Source organism: Cryptotermes secundus, unplaced genomic scaffold, assembly GCF_002891405.2.
Source record: "Cryptotermes secundus unplaced genomic scaffold, Csec_1.0 scaffold537, whole genome shotgun sequence".
Taxonomy (NCBI): Eukaryota; Metazoa; Arthropoda; class Insecta; order Blattodea; family Kalotermitidae; genus Cryptotermes; species Cryptotermes secundus.
In genome coordinates, this window is record NW_019740661.1 from 2242840 (window position 1) to 2264017 (window position 21178).

At 35.2% G+C, this 21178-nt stretch overlaps 1 protein-coding gene across 4 annotated transcripts in view; it reads right to left on the bottom strand.

Moving 5' to 3' along the window:
- The window catches only part of LOC111872530, a 50196-nt gene that overhangs the window by 2358 nt on the left and 26660 nt on the right, over positions 1-21178 (bottom strand). Inside the window, exon 6 of one of the 4 annotated variants that reach the window (XR_002844238.2) lies at positions 18319-18654. Coding sequence is in view for 2 of the 4 variants with exons in the window: in XM_023866539.2 (XP_023722307.1) it covers positions 18485-18654 (170 nt within the window). In the remaining 2 variants the exon portion in view is untranslated. Of the gene's footprint in view, positions 1-16172; positions 18655-21178 lie in introns of those variants that run through there. The other 3 variants (XM_023866539.2, XM_023866538.2, XR_004513909.1) reach the window with 3 other exon arrangements.

The following is a 21178-nucleotide window of genomic DNA, read 5'->3' on the forward strand; positions in this document are numbered from 1 at the left end:
TTTCCTCCATTTAAGATTTTCCTTAACCAAGTGTAAAAATCCACTGCTCTCCATATAAACCTCAAACGGGGTTTCCCACACAATTCCCTGTTTTCATGAAGAAAGAAGGGAATAAGATAAAGATATGAATGGTATAAATGCAAGGAAGAAAGGGGATGAAGATATGAAAGAAACAATTCTTCATTCATTCCAGCAAGCTTATCTGCTGTTAGAATATTTTAATATTAACAAACAAAGCATAAATCCCTTAACTGTGCTCATGTAAATAGATGTTCTTTTTCACCACTTTGCTTTATGAATTCCTGTTCTACATATATATACACGTGTATATACAGTAAAACTTGGTTATAGCAACATCGGTTTCTGCGANTATGTTCTTTTTCAGCACTTTGCTTTATGAATTCCTGTTATACATATATATACGTGTATATATATGTATACACACATGCACACACTCATATATCCTGTAACATTTTCTTTGTGGATTACTTTATGATGCTGTCAGTAGCCTGACTGTATAGCATCAACTGGTATGTAAGTAAAAGTAAAGGTATCCCTGTAACAGGTCGTGGAGGCCCATAGGGTTGTGAGATGTTGAGGCTCCCACATTTTCTAGAAAATCGGCTCACAGATGGTGGCAAGGTTGTCAGCCCTATGCGCCAGCCACCTTTTACCCCCAAGAATATTCTTGTTGCTCATTTCTGTTAGAGGCTGAGTCAACCCCAGGGCCATAGTGCGGCTGGAAGGATTAGGTCAACTGAAAAAGATCTGGAAGGAAAAAATTATGACTTAAGGTACTAATTTGGCATTTGCCAGCAGGACCTGAAGAAAAGCACAAAAACCATAGTCACTGGGGCTGGTGTCCTGGCTGAGATCCAGCCTCAGTCTAGAATGCTACAGCTAGATCAATGTGTTTGGTTGTGCAATGTCATATTAATCCTAATAAAAGGCACAACATATCCTTCATGTTGAATTTTTCACTTGCTAGTGTGTATGGTATGCAATTTGACATACTCTTGCCTAAAACTGACTTCACTTACCTGCTTCCCTTGCAACTCAAAACTGCACTTCAAGAGTTTTTACTACAACTGTCAAACTACAGTAAAATACAGTAAAAATAATTAATTAGGCATTATGCCATGAAGACATATAAGGAGTGGAGGATAGCTTTACCATTCTTGACTTTGCCACTAGATGGGGGGTGAGTGCTAAGCTTCATGCCCCAACCACTTTAACCCCGGGCAAATAATCCCCAGTACCCACTGGACAGGAGGCTGGGTGGGCCCCAGAGCCGGCCTGGATGCTGTTGAGAAGAGAAAAATCTCAGCATGCTAGGAATCGAACCCAGGCCATGTCAAACTACAGTATGCATTTTAATTATAGTGCCTTATATAAGAAGTGCTGAAGTCAAATGCAATGCTTTCTTACTGCTGTAAGAATGTGTCTCCAAAATTATGCAGAAACCATTCTGTATACAAGATTTCACTATGTAGAGGTATACCATAATCTCAGAAAGGCAACAAAATGTTGTAACAAGTAAATGTTCTCTGTAATCTAGAAATGTTTGAGAGATATATATTTCATTTATCCAATAAACATTTCACCACTTTTTCATCTTTTATTATGATATTGCAAAATGTAAGACACTGCCATTACAAAATGTACTTTTACATATGAAGAAACAGACTTAAAAAATTAAATCAATGTCAACCCATTTTCCAAGCATGGGCCATGCAAATGCAATGTAAAAGTAAAGAGACATATAATATTAACTGTCATTGCAATCTCCATCATTAAATCTCCACGTTACCAAGCATTCACAGCTTGTATTATTTAACATAACTTAAGATTCTTAAGACTTTGTGATTCTCATTTATTCATTTTCAAGATCAGTACTGAACAGATATTATGCCATTTGTCCTGAACTGCAGTATTAGATCCACCTCTTCATAAACACATTTCTTGTATAAAGCAACATGTGCTTAAAAACGTTTTAACATACAAGAAACAAATCAAGGAACCTTACCTACTTGTTAATAAGTCATGTATAAAAATGTCAGCAAACTCAGGACCACAACACCCTTATTCCTGCGTTCAATTAAAAGAGCCTTGCAGAAGATGGCATCAGACAGTACTTTTCACAGGTGATATATACATTAATACTACTGGATATTCTTTGTCTCTCTTAATCATTATCATAAAAAGCAGCAATTTGATTTCAAAAACTGTCACACAAGTACTGAGGTTATCTAACAGTTGAACAATAACAGACCATTCTGATAATCTTTTCTGTAAGTAAAACTGTTATTTGTATCTAGTGTTTGATGTATCATTGTCACGCATGAAAGCTATCAGGAATTTATGAATTTTAACCATGGAAGTAGCTGCTCTGTGCACATGGCACATGGTATGCATAAAGAAACTCACATAAGTGGCAGCCTTTGTTGGGGTTAAATTAGATCATCTGACTGCAAATAATTAATGAAATGCAATTCTTAAACTTCCTGCAAGTATTATGTTACAATCATTAGCTAACAGGCATTCCAAAATATTTCATCTGCAGTATGTTCATCCAAAACATACATATTTCTTAAAAGTGTTACTGCCCATGTTTCAGATGCCTAAACTATAATACAACAAATGCTCTTACTTTAAGTCCAAACTTTAAAGCATAAAACTTTTAGCACCACAATGGTGAGGTAATGCTCCAAGTGGGGGTTCCAAGTTTAAATCTCATTCCAGATCAGCAATCCTGGAGTTTTTCATTAATTTCTTTCCCTTCCAGTAAGGGCTGTATACACAGTAACACAAACGTAGGCCACAACCACTTCCATGTCTTCCCAATTCCTCTCCTATAACCACCATTCCTTCTATGCCAAATGACCTATGAAGATGACAAATCTTTACTAAATAAAACAATACACAGAGTTTTAAGCAAATAGTGGATGTATCTGTGTATGCCGAAGTTTAATATAGCAAGAAAAGCTACAGTTTAAATTACAAACCACTGCGGAGCATAGATTAATTTCTTCATTAATTATGTGATACAACACAGGTAATGTCTGCATCTTTGGAAAGGGACTGTAAGATACAGTTAAAAAAGGCCTCTGTTACTTTTAAAATCAGGAACTGCTTTTACTCACTCATTTGTGAATCTGAAAACTGAAATTTCTGCAAACCAGGTGATGCCACTGCTGGATGGTTAAAACAGAAGGTCCTCTACAGAGCATGTAGCCTAAGTCAGAACATGTAATTCGGATACTCCTTTTCTTAATTTCCTTCTTATTTTTTTAACTAGAGACTGAAATACCTCATAATTTTAAAACTATTCCTAACAATGACCAGTGGCCACTCTTCTGCAAGACTGTAGTATGGCAGAATAATTATCATGCACCAAAATCACAACCATAGAAATATTCCCAAAAATAACAATTAAAAACCAGTATCACAAATAACAATCACCAGTTTCTGTCATAAGTCCAGTACTGGTCACAGTTCTGTATTTCTCCTCTGGGCGCAAATTGTGTCTTTGTGTCAAATAACTGAGGCCATATCACAATGGATTTCACTGTAATTCAAACAACTAAGTACTCTGTATAAGATGAATGTGTGCGAGTTAAATTAAACAATTTTGGATTTTATAAGCTGGTCTGTGCATGTTTCAACACAATTCTGCTGTATGATTTTGGAATCTTTGTTAAAGAAAACTGCCCCCAAAATTTGACACACTTAACAGGCTTTGTGCATTATCTTTGGCAACTGTAACTTAACTACAGAATTAAAGCCTATAACATAACAAGAACATTGTAACAAAATATTTCATACATAAACTCTTTTACAATTACAGAATATAAAACAAATATATATGTAGTGTACAGCAAACTAAATAAACCATTATCACATTTTCCCGACAGTCATGTCCAAAACAAACATAAGTGTTTCTGTGTCAGACTACAATGTGTGAAAAGTTCATAACAATTTTAAAAAACAATGGTATATAATAGGAATACATGCTTGCTACACATACACCCAAACTCTATCTAAATCAAAGAAGTCATAAACACACATAGTGAAATATTATAATGCTGATTTTTATATCTTGATTATTCAATAATAATTATATTCCAGACTTATGTTATTTGAGAAATATATTGAAGGGAATATGATATTCATTTTTAATTTCTGATTTGATCTTAATACAACATATTTATGTCACATAAACCTGGCCTGGTTTCAGGGTTATACCACATCCCATGCAATAAACAGATGCATAAGAAGTGGTCATATATTTGGGATTACTCAAGATCATGATATCTGGTGAAAATATATTGAAAATCAAAGTATAACTATAAATACTATATGATTCATTTTCATATGTCTGCTCTACGAGTACTTAGTTCCTATGACCATGCTTTCTTTCAATCCAACTGTGCTTGTATATGCTAACTATGAAGTAATAATGGAATAACCTCATGTATCCAAGTGTCAGAGTGAAATGCTGGTTTACAGAATGTAAATAATGTTACATTCTCCACAGTACTAATATTCCACATGATTCAATACCAGAAGTACAGAAATAATGTTCAATGTGCCATTGAGCATCAGCAATTATAACAACTGCTGATTCCTTTTAATCTGTAGGGAATACAGCGAGCTGCACCTTCAGTGGGGGTTACACATTCTTAAAGTGATGCCTATACCCAAAATCATATATTGTCAGAATTACCCTTGAAAATCACTTAAATCGACGAAGTGCAAGCTTTTGAAAATACCCTGTAATGTATATAACAAAGAGTACAAATGAAAGTAAAATGTATAGTAATTTTATATTTAATTACATAAACAATATAGAGGGAGTTGGAGGAATGAAGGAATAAATAAAAAAGGTAAAAAGTAAACCTAAACACTCACTATTCGTCCCAGATTTTTTTTTTTTGTTAGGCAAGTGCATATGGTTGAATTTCTGTAAGATAAATGTATGAGGGGCTCCACTGTATTGTAATGACCTTAAAAATAAAATTCTGCTTCTAAGACTTCTGTTCTGGTTGGTTTTGAACCATACCCTAGTTTCAAGGACATGCCATCTGAGGGGTGAACTGCAGTTACTCTACCTCACTTGCAACATTGCCCCTATATACTCATTTAATTGGGATACACACAACCTACTATTTAATTATAAAGTTTTGTGTCCATACAATTCATGAACAAACTGTATTGAAGACTTTTTGATTCATCAGAAGTAAATGTCAATTCTATTCAGGCAGGGATAACAAGAAGCATAGTGTTATGCTGTTTTCCTGGCAAAAACAAAGCTCCTGTATCAGGTTGTACATAAAAGTTACAAGGAGGGAGATTCTCCTTGATTCAACTGACAATGTGTGGTTCTGCAGTCAGCAGGAAATACAAGTTTGAACTAGCTTCAACAAAACCATCTTACCCAAAATGAACACATTAGTATGCGGAAACACATATCAAAGTTATAAATTTAATACTTTAATGCTGTGCTGCAACAATTCTCAAATTAACCTTGACATTAATAAATATGGCTCAAGTGTAATATACTTTATGCTCCTGGTGATAAGTTTATGGCAGATCACTATAATACTGCTCTCACATGACTTGAATGAGCAGCAGCAGACCATAATCCTTCTGTTTAGTAATTCATTATCTGGTTTTCACCTTTGTGTATATGGAATTGAAAAGGTTAATTGTAAAAGTAAAACATGTCAATGTTCCAGCCGTTGGACTTGTTTCCTTTTCCAACTAACCAAATCAATTATATTTAAATCTATTGAGGCATTACATAACAAGAAGAAAATGAAGTACAGCCCCCAAAAACTCATAGAATGATAATAAAAAACTGGAAAGAGAAAATGCATGGGAAGAAACACACATGAATGGACTTGCCAGAAACATATATGGCAAATATGTGTGTATGTAGGGAACTGCAATTTCCAACAACAGAGTGGATCACACCATCACCAAAACCAGTCCAGCCTTGGATAATCAGTTAATTTTTTTTTTTTAATTCACTTAGTGGGGGGTGGAGTCCAATGGGTTCACTCAGCATGGCGGCCACTGATTGGCCTACTGTAGCCTGCACCGAGTGATTATGATGATAGAGGATTTGCTGGAATGAAGATTGGCAGGGGAAACCAAAGTACTTGGAGAAATCCTGCCCCAGTGCCACTTTTTTCACCACAAATCCCACTTTACCAGACCTGGGATCGAACCCGGGCTGCCACAGTGGGAAGCCAGTGACTATGGGTAATCAGTTACTGACACAAACATATTTTACACTCCAAACTGTTTGTCATAATGTTGCCAATTTATAAAACTGGTATTGCCAATGAAATCTGTTGTTACCTTAAATTTTCAAAGGTAGAGATCAAGGATGTATTCTTAATGAAATAATATCTCCTTATAGTGAGCATAAAAAACAAAAAATTCCAAACAGAGCAAACACTTTAAACAATCATTTGTATGAAACATAACAAAGCATTATTCAAAGTACAGGATTCTTCATTATTACCTCTTCTTCTGACCCTATTGCAAGGGGGACCTGTTTAGAACAAGGAACATGTAGTGTGAATCTTAAAATAAAATGGAACTGCCAAATTCTTCCCAAACATATACCTGTGAATTAGAATCTTATGATGGACCACACACATTATTAAATCCTGTTTTATGAGAAATAGGTGGATATTTGAATATGTTGGAAACAAATTATACTGCTTATTCTTGCTAATATTTCCTTCAGAAAAGTCCTGTTACACACTAAGGTTTCAAATCTGCATCAATTCATGCATTAAGTGATTATGCAAAACAGTGACTATCTGACATTACTACATTTACTTGTAACTAGGTTGATATGGGTCTTTGTTCAATGGGAATCCAAACACCTTGTTTTTATGCTCACCACAGGTTTCTCCATAGCCTGTTTGTATGAATGATATAAGAATGTATAAAGTTAGGAATGACCAAGATCTGGAATCAATTTAAGAACTTGGGAAACATTTCTGATTGTTTTAAGAATCATGTCCCATATGGCATTCCCTCAAATACACCTCACAAAATACCAGTGGATTTAGCTTTCCATTAACACATACATTAATAATGCAAGCAAGCATATTAGCTTCTTAATCCACTGCAATGACCTGCTGAAGCTGACCACTTAAATCTGCGGTAGCACAGTTTTCTTGTGGGGTTATTTCATACAAATGCAAGAATGTTCTCTGAAATAACAGGAGGTTATGTGTGTGTGGGGGGGGGCTGAGCATATGCTATCACGGCACAATGAAACATGAATGGTGTATTGTCAACAACCTGTGTAGAAAGACTGAAGTTAGTTACTGATATGTAATCAATAAAGAAAGCTGAGAGATTATGATTTTCATATTTTGTTGACAACTTGAAACATAAACACTGTGTTGTCATATGATTCAGTCTTGATGCCATAATGCAAGGGGTTATAAGACAAGACATTATCTGTAACTTGCTAATTACAACACATATTACCTATGTGATTCACATCTGACTATACTATATTAAAAGTGGCTGTACTTTATAACTGATAAATCATGCGGAATGAGGATGGCAACTACATCTCACATCTGTTTTGCCTATGGCCAAGAAGTAAATCCAACTCTTAATATAGTCAAATGTATCCATAACATAACCCTAAGAAGATGAACATAGTGAGAAGATAAATTTCTACATACTCGTATGCTTGAAACCAATACCTTCATACTTTATTTTACATTCACACCTTTTCAGTGCCTGATGTTTATGACACCAGATAATTCTTGGCATTATTTCCCTATTCTGCTGTTTGCTTCAGGAGACATTGTATTTTCTTGCTGTTTCACAGCTATTCTGTTTGTTTTGCATATTTAAGCACCACAATCTTCAAGTACAAATCATAAATGTGATGCTTGATACTTTCTGACATGTTACTCCTTTCACATTACTACCTTCTTTCCTGACATGATCTGCCATTTTCTGGCGAGGTACACTTGTGTTAGCACAGAATCTCATGCCAAAAATCAGTGAATTCCTATGTATGTTTTACATCTTGGTACTTCGGGCAACTCAGTGCTTCTGAACTACAAAAATACTGAAAGCTTAAATATATTTATTTTACACTCAAATTCATGATGAGTNTCTACAAACATACTTCTGTCTCTCATGCCTTCTCACCTGCTGCTCTCATAGCAGAATAGCATGAATTATGCCTTGAACATGCTGAAAGCTTAAATATATTTATTTTACACTCAAATTCATGATGAGTTCTACTGTTCTTAAGAGAGGGGGAAAACTTGTCTTTCAAATGTAAGACAATGATGCTGATCTTTTTTTATACTAAACCCTGACATGCAAATCAAAAGAAGTTACTGGAAAATTCTTGAAACTGAAGACCAAGAAATTAATGTTCAAATTGTTTCTCTCAATTTAGTTTAAAAAATTTGACATCCATACATGCCCAATCATTTAGCATGCAAGGGGTTTTGTTTGTTGATGGGTTAGAAACCAAAACTGCATGCTGGTTTCTTTTGTACCCATAACTCCCCCTTGGAGTTCCTCCAAATGTGTAAATCCCTTTTGGCTCAATGAGCTTAAAAGTAAAATCTTATTATATACTGCCATAAAAGAGAATTCAGAGAAACGGTTTCTGTACCTACTACAAGAAGCCAGGAACTCAGAACTGCTGTCAATATTCAAAGAAACATTCCCCTCAATAATCCTCAGGATGTAACCCTTTTACTATCATATACCATATAGAAACCACCATGTGTATGTATGTATGTGTGCAAGGCATGGGCCATAAAATTCAGCCCTCCCACTGCGACCTTCAATGATCTATTGTGCTTCCCTTTTGGATTAACCCTTTATTAATCCTACACTTTGAATGAAATGTAGGACTTTAATTTTGGGGGAATCATAAAAGTCACTTGGTTCCACGAAGAACTGACCCAGGTGACAAAATCTTAAGTAAGCTATGGCCTCACAATCACATAGGATATGTGTGGCTGATTCATCTTCTTGTAGGCACCTTTTTACAGGTTGGGTCATCTATCAGTCGCAGTTTGAAAAGGTGTCTGTCCTTTTAGGTGGCAGTGTCCAGTAAGTAACCCTACCACTCATCTTAACTGATCTCTGTTTAATTTCAACAGGTGCTTCGTTCTTCTGGCAGAGGGTCCTGATATAAATCCCTTTGCTGTTTGAATCCAATTGTGGCTTCCCGGTGTTTTTTGCGATAAAAACCACCATACTTTCTGCTTTAGATATATGGCTTTCTAATTCTGAACTGAGGATTCTGTTGGCATCTTTAAAGGCCAAAGGTTTGGGAACCACCAATATAACATATCCATGTCTATTTATTTGGAATTGACATACTTCATTGTGTATCCCACTTTGTACCGTGTTCCACATTGAAAGGCAGATTTCTTTCACATAAAGTCACATTGCAAAATACAAATAAAATTGTTTAGTTTGTGTAATTTAAAATATGAGATAAATGATTCCTTGAAGTTTATCAGCAGTCCCAGGAAAATTATAAGGCTATACAAGCAATCACATAAAATCTACCTAACAGTACGATAAACTACAACTATACAGCGGTTTTAATAAAGGCAGATGCCAGCAACACATCATGCTTTCTACAATCTGATGCAGAAAACCTCTTAAACATATGTGTACAATTTTTAAAATATTATTAATATAGATACAAATTTATGTTTTATGAGTGTAACCTTTAGTGTAAACTTTTGATACCTTTCAGTTATACATGAGAGGTAAAGCTGTCCCTGTGTTTAATTAATGAAGCACTATGCCATGAAGGTGTATGGGGGAGTGAGTATACATATCCACATATTCTTGACCTTAGCACTAGTTGGAGGTGAATGGCCAGCTTCACCCCCTGGCCACTTTACCCCTAGGGAAAGAGCCCCTGAAAAGCAGTGGATAGTAGGATGGATGGGCCTCAGAACCAGCCTGGATGCTGTGGAGAGGACAAATATCCTGCCCCTTCTGGGACTCAAACTCTGATCCCTTGGCCATCCAGCCCACACCCAGTCGCTATGGCAAATGTGTGACCCCAGCTCCCCCTTATGATAACCAAATAAAGGCCACAACACATTCAGTGACTTAATAAATTATAATTTCTATGTAAAAATAACAGATTTGTATCCGATGGTACTGAAGCATTTATGAGTGAACTACGATATAGTGGTTACATATTCCACTATTAAAACAGCTTCTACAGTTTTCTTGGAACTTAGAAGATACTCTGCTAATAATCAGAACTATAATATGTATTAGTGAATTGATATATAGTACCAGATTATGAAAATATTCACTTTGCAAAACAATCAAGTAGTATGTTGATGGAAATTCAGAAATACTATTTTACAATTTTGTAGCAATGTAAATAATGTGATAAAAAGTCAGCATTTACATCATGAATTACTTGTTCTCTTGCAGCACACTGGGGTTATATATTGCTTGGGAGAAGGCAGTCCCTGCTGTGTATCCACATACATCGCCATCTACCACAAGACTGTTTCAGAGCAGGCTGGTTGCCATTTATCTGACAATAAGCAATTCTGCCTAATGCTAATATTGCTTCTGAACATCAAGTCAGTATACATGATGTACTGTGTGAAAATGTACCATTTGCAGAGGGCAAAGAATCTTAAGAAATTTGCCCTGCAATACATTTTAATACAACTGATGTACTCGAACACTACACTCATCTCTCTTCCACATGAAATATATATAAAAAAGTACAGGCTGCAAAGCCAAAGCAGTTGTGATGCAGGAAACAAACAGTTGCTTCACAATGGTATGCAGCAATTCACCATTACCTCACCTTTGCATCACATTTTTAAATGTTCACTAAGCAAGGCAATTACACTCACTGAAATATACAAAATTCTACCAATTTACAATCTAAATATATCCCTTAATAAATCTCCATACAAAAATTTATGTTATAGCTATTGCCCATAAACACACAGATCATGGTTATGTATTCTGAACTACAGAAATTGGTACACGTTAAAAGGTATCTAGACAAACAAGCTATTATAACAGTTAAACTATTACACAGTGGTGCAGTTCACAAATATTGCAATAAACATCATTAACACAAATCGATGCTCTTCCAAAGGACAGTGATTTATCAATTTTACATGTAGGCACTGGACACATAAGTGTTTTAACAATCACAAAACATAGTGCATCATGCTCTGCTTGCTATACTTAATCAGAACACATTGTTTTGTTTGTAATTATTGTACTGCAGTGACAAGTCCATTTATTTTTGAGCTATGCAAGCACTCACATTAGTTCACCTATATTTTCAGAACATGCAATTTTAAATATTTTTCTTTGAAAAAAGAAAAATAGTGATCAAATTCCCTGATTTTGTTATTTGTCACATTCTACCATTAAAAAAATTATGCAAAATGTATTAGGCACACTCAGAATTTGCCAACCTACAACACAACTACCATATAACAATGGCTCCACCTCAACTGAAACTGAATAGGCAGGTTTACCGCACATCTTGAAGCAGTCTGTGCATTATGCATAAATGGAGCTCAGATGTTACAGATTACGAACATAAAAGTCATGTCTGCAACTACTTTCAGCACTTGTGTATCATCAATAACTTAATCAGTGAAGCCTCTAACATTACACACAACCACCATAAATATACACACTTGCCAACAACTACTAAAAAAGTTTTTTAGACCTTTCATTATGTTCAACCAAACCCAATATTATAGTAAACCACCTCATCAAATTATTGCTAGTTTGATAAAAATCTCTTAATTTTTAAAAATTTAATACAGATGGCAAAGGATAAAAGAAGTACAGGAAACAGTGATTTCATGGGTAACATAAACAAAAGTCCAAGTGCCTAGAATGTTTAAAGTTCATATATCACTTTTCAACCCAAAAGCAACTATAAAATTAAAACTATGACAGCAGGAAGATAACAAGATAAATTATCTGCAAAATGAGAGTGATTAATACGCAGTTTATAAATTAAATCAGAAATTAGAACCTACAATGTTTTGAAGGGGGCACCCGGTAGTGTAGTGGTTGAGGGGCTACGCTACAAGCCAGAAGATCGCGGGTTGAAATCCCGATGAGGTCACTGGATATTTTTCAGTTGACCTAATCCTTCCAGCCGCACTAGGCCCTGGGGTTTACTCAGCCTCTAACAGAAATGAGTATCAGGAATCAATTAAATAATTTTCCTGGGGAGTAAAGAGCGGCCGGTGTGTAAGGCTGACAACCTTACCGCCATCTTTGAGCCGACTGTCTAGATAATGTGGGACCCTCAACATCTCACAACCCTATGGGCCTCCACGGCCTGGTACAGGGATAACTTTACTTTTTACTTTACTTACTTTACAATGTTTTGAAGTTCAAATACCACTTTTCAATACAAAAATGACTATAATACCACTGAAAACTATGACAACCGGGGGGGGGAAAGAGAAATACGTGTAAAATGAAAACAAACAAAAAATACATACACAGTAATAATTTCTAAAAGAATTCCAAAATATTAAAAGTACTGACTGAATTGGAGCAATACTGATTTGGAATTCCACAGTTCACTTATGGTGGACAGAGATATGTTCGTAGGGATGAACTCTCATACATGTACACTCAGTCACTTTACATAACTGAAATTATGAAATTTTAACAGCATATTCATTCACTACATGCTATGTTAATTATGGTAATATCAAAATAATATAACTACAGTATAAAAATCAATACATCATACTATTTAGCAAAGCATTTAATTTTCCATGAAAGACCAACAAATTCAATTGCAGATGGCAAGTGTGCATATATTTACATTACAGATTCAACCAATATGACAATGTTTCAAACTGAAATTAACAAAATATTCTATTTGCTTACAGTGAAAGTCTATCTACCACATGTATGGAATTTACAACTGTAACATCTGTATAAAACATCACATTGTTGTTATGAGTACTTAGTTTTTCATGTTTAAAAACTGTTACCATTTGACAGTGAATAACATTTCACTCAGAGAACAAATGGTTGTCAAAATATCACAAATTTCAGTTTTCAAGTGAACTGAAATTCTGAAAATGTAACAATTCAAACAGTCAACACTTTCATACTTGTATATATCATTATCTGATATATCAGCTGGCTCAAAGCAAATAGGCATTTCTGCTACACTGAACAGTGACTGAAGCAGCTTAACCTCATTCATACAAATGAACCAGCTAAATACAGTACGATCTGTACCAAGCACCATTACTTTACAACTTTTATGTTTCAATATGGGCTGGTAAGTCAATAAATATTGAGTTCAGTTCTGTGATGTTACAGGAAAGATAGTAACATCACTTTTCTAGAGAGGAAGAAACAATTTAAAACATGTATACAGTAATGTATTTCATTAGGTCAATGGAAAATATTGTACTTTAGGGACTAATTCATTTATCACTTAATTCTTACAATAATCTCATTTTGAACAATTTCTGATCCAACCCCTTCTTCCATAACATCACAGAATAAGTAAACTGATACTAATATTATTCACAAGCTTACAAAACATAGAGCTAAGCACCTGTACAAATTAGTTACTTTATATCCACATGGGAGGCATACCATACAGTGTTAGAACCAGGCCAATTATGCATGATGAACTGCAAAAATGAAGTCCAATTAAGAACGGCTAAAAAGATTGTCGTAACTCATCCTGTCCTACAAGACCTACAGACGATGTGTCAGTAAAAGACAGGAACATTAAGAATTGAAAATAATGCATTTTATGGAATTGTAGGCAGTGCTAATACACTAATGAAATCATATCTTAAAGATAGGTATCAACGTGTCATTGTTAAAGATAATTTAGCACAAGAAAATGCTACCTCGAATTGGGGCAAGATTTAACATGGTGTTACGCAGGGATCAGTACTTGGTCCACTGCTTTTTCTGCTTTACATAAACGACCTACCTAAAGTGGTAAATACGTTTTCTCAACCTATTCTCTTTTGCTAATGACACTAGTGTTATTGTTAATAATACTAATTGCATAAATTTTAAAAAAGACCTTATCTTCTCATTTGATCAATTAAATAAGTGGTTTAACACCAATCTGTTAGCATTAAATTTTAATAAAACTCAATACCTACAATTTAAAATGATGAATAGTTTAACTATTCCAATAAACATCAGTTATAACAATATACGTACCGGTAATAACACAGAGACAAAATTCTTAGGTATTACTATTGATGATTCCCTGTCCTGGGAAAACCATATTTATGGTCTAAGCCTCCTATGCAATTATGACACTTAGACCCTTTGCATCACTGGAATCCTTGAGGATGATTTACTTTGCTTACTTTCACAGCATTATGATGTATGGGTTAATTTTCTGGGGGACCTTTTCTTATAGTGGAAGTATATTTAGACTGAAAAAAAGGGTAATAAGAATTATCACTAATTTCCCACCCCCCCAAAAAGAAAGACTCATGTAGAGAACTATTTAAGTATTTAGACATGTTACCATTATATTCCCAATTCATATTTTCATTATTAACTTTTGTATCAGATAATAGAGAGTTATTTAAAACTAACACAGATTGTCTATCTATCAAAAAGGTGTTTATTACATGGGCATTAAGATTTTTAATCAGCTTCCATCCTATTTGAAAGGCATCATAGACTAGAAGAAACTGTTTAAATCTTCATTAAAAAGGTACTTACTAGAAAATTCCTTTTACTCATTGCAGGAGTTTTTTTAACAATAAATAAAATGGGATATACTATTCCCTTTGGTATTTGTGATGCTATATACTTATCACAGTCATTATGAGTAATTCTATTTTGCCTCTTCTTACTTTTATTTTAAATTTTAAGTTTTATTAAACTAATTACAAAGGACCGGTAATCAATTTCCCCCCCTTGGCATTACAGCCCCAGTGGGCCTAGGCCTACCTCCATGAACTTCTCCATTCACGGTAATGTAAAATGTTTTATAGGGCTCTTGCTGGCTCTTACTTGTACTTTTAAGCTAATCGTATACATTAGTATTTAGTGACTGATTTATTTTCCAATTCACAATGTATTATGTTGAGTTGTTTTGATTTGTAATTGTATGACTGACACTTTAATATTCAAAGCAGGCGTAGTATATTCTTTGAGTATTTGGTGTCTTGTGTATCTGTGACTGGTTCTATATCAGACTGGCAACATTTGTAGCCTGTTCTTGTTTGATGGAATATTACAATAAACTGAACTGAACTAGATTTACAGGATAGAGGCATCCACTAGGAAACATAAGGACACCATTTTGCTCAGATGGTTCAAAGCAGATTCAGTAACCTCTGGTTAAAAGCAAAGTACAAACAATTTCTGAGCACACAGTGAGATATGCAGTTACAAGATTCCTTCACAGGCTTGTAGAAATGTGATGGATTAAATACAAGTACGTCTGTATGATACCAATCATGATATTCTTCACAGAAGAGGTACAGAAGGGATTAAACACAAGTTTCATCCTTGTACTGATGAAGCAGCATATTTCGTATAATGCAATAAACACAAGTATAGATGATAAGATGAAAACCACACATAATTCAGAACTATGTCTCATTTTAAATAACAAATGCCTGAGCACACATCATTAAAAATTATCTTAAACTGCTTTAGTTTCACAGAACTTTGAAACAGGTACGGCTTAATTTAAAACAAATATGAATGATCACAAAAGATTCATATGGATGCCTTTCATGACATCTTTTAGTTGGGGGGGAGGGAGAACCGAAAATACGTATCTTCCGAGTAATGAAGAAAACATGCTCCTGGAAAGACAGATGACCAAACATCCTCACCTTCTTGGTTTATACAAGAATGCATAAGTTATATAAATGCCCAATAAGAAACAAAAGGATTGTTGTAAGATTTGAGGCTTTCACGGTGGTGACTATGAAGAAAGCAGTCTTCTGGGATTTGGCGCCGTGTATATGTGGTGTTAACCGACGTTACGGAGGAACGTATCACCTCCACAGTGTCACAGTCTGTTTTTACCGGTTCTCACGGTCTCTTCGCTTGCAGATTTCTTATATTTTTTCTTCTACCCTGAAGATGGAGGCGATACGTTCCTCCGAAACGTCGGTTAACACCACATATACACGGCGCCAAATCCCAGAAGACTGCCTTCTTCAAAAGGATTGTTGTTAATATGAGATTGGGGGTCTCACAGTGATCACTAAGAGAAGTACTATCCGCTGGAATGTGGTGCCATGTAGTCTGGAACAAGTTTACCAAACAACACAGCACCACATTCTAGAAGACAGTGCTCTTCGTGGTTATGAATGGTCATTTGACTAGTATGAGGGAAGATGTCATCCTGTGGTTTATTTTAAAGTACTAGCCCAGCTTCTGGCTGAAGAAAAACAACATAAAATTGTTTAGAAGGTACATGTACAAGTAAATTTATACTAGATATAAAGCAGGTGCATTATCCACTACACTGTGATGTTCATGTGAACACATAAAATAATAAATCTGATTCCTAACCTTAGCAAGCAAAAACATTTTAAAGTGTCAATGTGGTATCAGTGAAAAATGGCTTCTTTGTAGGGTTAGGATGTTTTCTTGCACTCAGAAAAACCAAATTCTATCAACTTCACTTTCAGTTTCTTGCTACACATATCATGATAAGTTGAGCCTGACCCTAAGCACTGTGTATCCTCCATGATTCTGATCACAGCCTGGCATGTCATAGGCTCAATATGGAGAATTTTAATATGAATCAGGTCCAAACTCTTTAACAAAAAATGAAGAAATAAGGCATTAAACATTACAGCAACAAATTCACAATTTTTGTACAAAATAATTATGCTCCTCAAAGTTGTGGAATCAAGACAGATTTACCTGATATTTGTTTTTTACAGACAGCCACTGCTACAAGAAATGAAGACAACTATCTACACAAGGAGAGATTCATATATAATTAAGTACATTATTAAAAAACAGGTTCCTGAATGAACACATTTCTTTGCAAAACAATTTAATTATATCAAGTTCAATGTAAAAACACTACATTCATATTCTTATTCCGGATTTTTGTATTCTACATAAATACCAAATGGTATCGGTTATTTTGTTGTTCTTTTTGAAGTGAAGAAAACAACATATAAAACTCAACATATTTATCCGGAACTTTGTGCTACACATGCATGTTTATTTATCCTTATGACATTTAGCCTGTATTTCTCCCTCATATTTAATGCTTCTGATTCAAAGTATTTAGAACATTCTGACTTAAATTCTTTTCAATCATTTCAGCCATATGGCACCACAACTTTATGGAATCATACAGACTCACCCACTATTTCAGAATATGTTGCAATATTTATACAGATGTATTTGTTCACTGTTGCTTTTCCAAATTAAGGATCCCAAATTTTACAACAGAATTCATTTCTACTGACTGTTGGGTTATATGCCATCCATCAAACATTTCAGATACATGTGTCAGAAAACATCTCTCCTCTTTATATGCCAAATCTTATTTCATAACAGTATTTTTATTCTCAGAGTGCAGTGGGTGGGTGTCAAATGACTGAATGTGGTGCTAAATCTGCAGTCCTTGGAAACTGACAACCACTGCATAAACGTACTGAATTCCTGGTTCTTCAATTCTTTCTTTTCAGCATCTACAGACATAAATTGGTACTCTTTACTATAAATATCCCATCTGAACCCTTAATGTGAATATATGATATTTTTGGACACAGAATGCATGGGCAGTGGTGACACACCTTTGCCAAATACTATTTAATACAATATTTAAATTCCTTCAATATCCTTAGTCCAGTTTAATTCTGCAATCAAAATACTGCTCTAGAGTCCACATTTCACAAAAACCTTTCTGATATAGTATCAATTATTGATATGAAAACTACACTCATTATTACACAGACCAACACATTTTCAACAACATTCATATCCATTTTCCATATAGAGGAAAGATTATTTCCTGGTTTCCTTGATTGGATGAAAATTCACTGAAATGAAGTTAACAGTTACCAAAGGAAGATCTCTCATACACAAAAATGTGCATTAAAATACACTTGAAAAAGCAGGCACATAAAAATTCTCCGCCCCAACATCACAAGCACTCTGCACAATATAACATACTACAAAATCAGTCAGCTTAATATACATTAAACTGAAACAAAGTGGAAGATACTGTTACTTATCCCCCTCTGATAATTGTTTGACATGTTCATACTCTACCTTGGTAGTCACCTTGCTCACGGTTATCTTTCCCTTACACAGGCCTGTCCACATCTTCTCAAGATGGACTTATGGAGAATGAGCTGAGTTGTATGTTAAGTTCCAGAGATCTCCACAGTGTGAAAGTTTGTGAGCCTGGCTACTAGAGAGCAGGTTACCTTCTATATCAAACCCGGATGGGCTGCACTACAGTGTTGTTGTTAATTCTTGTTGTTGTCTGGTCATTTGAGTTCTCATCTGGTTCTATTCGCTCTGTCCTGGCTTCATCATCGTAGTATCCAGGATTAAGGATGATATTGGGAACTAGTTCAATTACTTCTTGTTCTTCTCGATGAACTGGAAAATGAAGTGTTCGTTCAACACCTGTGTTAGAATGACTGTAATATTCATGTCATATATAAAGCATAGTAACAAATGCCACCTCTCCCTAACAAGATTAAAGAGAATATCAAAACAAAAAACCTGCTTGGATCCAGTAACCAGTTTGATTTTTCAATGTTGTTGGATCACAGAAAAAAGATGAAGCCAATTTTAACTGTTCTTACTTCACTACTGAAGCTATTCTGGATGAATGACAGACCCAATGACATGAAACTAAAGTACAATCCACTGCATTCTCAACTTGAAAAGGACCTGGAAATGTCTGCATAAATGCAAGCTTTGAGTCTTTAAACAAGCCATTACACACTTCCTATACTTGATCAATACTTTTGGAAATGAAATACTACAAGCGATAGACCAACAGATACATCCTCCTCAACATGGGTGCACTTTATACACTTTGTGGTAAAAGGTCATAAGAATGTCAGAAAATTACTATATTTTGAACTGTGCAGCCTCTCATATCTCCGTATCAGTCATGGTGTAGTTTGTGAAGCTGGGAATTCAAAGATCCTAGATGCTTCATATACTGTGCGCCCAAGTAAGAGTGCAACATCCTGTTCAATACTAAAGTGAATGTACAAAACAGGCTCTCTGTCCTTCTGTCTCAGTCTTGTGTCTATAATGAGAACTCATATGGACACTTTTCCTGAGTTTTCAACTGTGATAATGACATGCTGGAAGTAAGTTATATAAAATGTGCCCACAAAGAAAGTTTCCTTATGTATTTGTCTCCAACAAAACTGTTTAGTACATGGCATGAGCACTGAATTTTTAGAAATGTGAAGTATCAGTGATTTGCGTGGAATATATACAGGAAAAGGAACATTTCTATAATAAAACACTGTAATGAACCATTCAACAGGTTATCAACTCTAAGTTTGAAAACAAAATGAATCACTAGTTCTCACAGAGTATATTCAAAGGAAGACAATTAACTTAAATCTTTTTTCCTTACATGCCATTCAAGGGATTATAGGTAATAAGAAACTTTATAAATATGTAGATACTATAGGGTTCTGACGATGGTATAACATGCAGAGATACAGGGTTTTTGGATTTCGTCCATCATCTGGATTCTACATAACTTAGAAGAAACACAAAATTTCAGAAACTGGATCTGTTTCCTACCCAACAGAGTATGTGTTTTCCCTCATCTGAGGACAGAAACAGATCCAGTTTCTGAAATGTTGTGTTTTTTCTAAGTTACTTAGAATCCGGATGATGAACAAAATCTGAAAACCCAGTATCTCTTTATAAATAAGACCTAAAAGTTTGTGATGATGGCACATTAATCCAAATATTATGTTTCTGGATATTACCCACTGTCTTCTTTTTATTTAAAAACATGACATTTCAGAGACTGGATTCTGTCTGTCTTCAGGTAAAACCTACTAAGTTGGGCCCAATCGACAGAGCTAGTCCCCATCTCCGGACACCTGTACCAACACCAGATAAGGTATACAAGCCAAGCACAGCACAAACAATCTGCTAGAGCTAAGATAAAACACTAAAACATTGAAAACTCAACACATATGAGGCCTTGCACCAGAGAACTATCAGAATACAAGTCATCACTGGAGAGACAAATGATACAAACACAAAAAACAATAATTTCCCCACACACTCTACACTGGACAGAGTTGTAGTTTTCTGACTTCTGCTGTGATTGTCTATCAGACATGTTAACAGATTCCTTTATTTCCTGTACATGGTGTTTGGTTCAATCTCCAAGACGCTCACTTCAATCAAACACATTTTGTGGGCTTCTTCATACACATGTTGGGCTAATTTTGATTTCTCAAGCAGAGCTTGTGCCAGGTTATATTTGTTCTCCTTAATATGTATTGATTGGCTTGCATACCCTGCCTGGTATTGGTACAGGTGCCTGGAGATGGGGACTAGCTCTATTGATTGGGCCCAACTGAGTAGGTTTTATCTGAAGAAGGAGGCAGAATCCAGTCTCTAAAACGTGTTTCAAATGAAAACAGGACAATATTTTAGATAAAAACAGGGTAATGAATAATGTCCAGAAACATACTATTTGTACTGAACTTTATAAATTAAATACAATGAGGTCCTATTACAATATCAATGAACTCTATATTATGCATGAGGGGATATAACACAATTTTACAGCAAGGCTCAAAAGGTTTAGAGGTTTGGTCTGTGCTGAGACCACAGAAACAAAGGCAAGTAAGTAAGTAAGTAAGTAAATGTATCCCTGTAACAGGCCGTGGAGGCCCGTAGGGTTGTGAGATGTTGAGGTTCCCACATTATCTAGGCAATCGGCTCATACACGGCGGCAAGGTTGCCAGCCCTTTACCTCCAAGAATATTTTGGTATGAAACAAAGGCAAGACAGGTGTAAACAAATAATTTCCAGACTGCATTTCTTCCTCTGCAATAACTTTATTTATCCTGTACTCAATGCTGCCCCCTTTGCTGTACCTCTGCAGCTTGATGAAATGTGTTTAGTG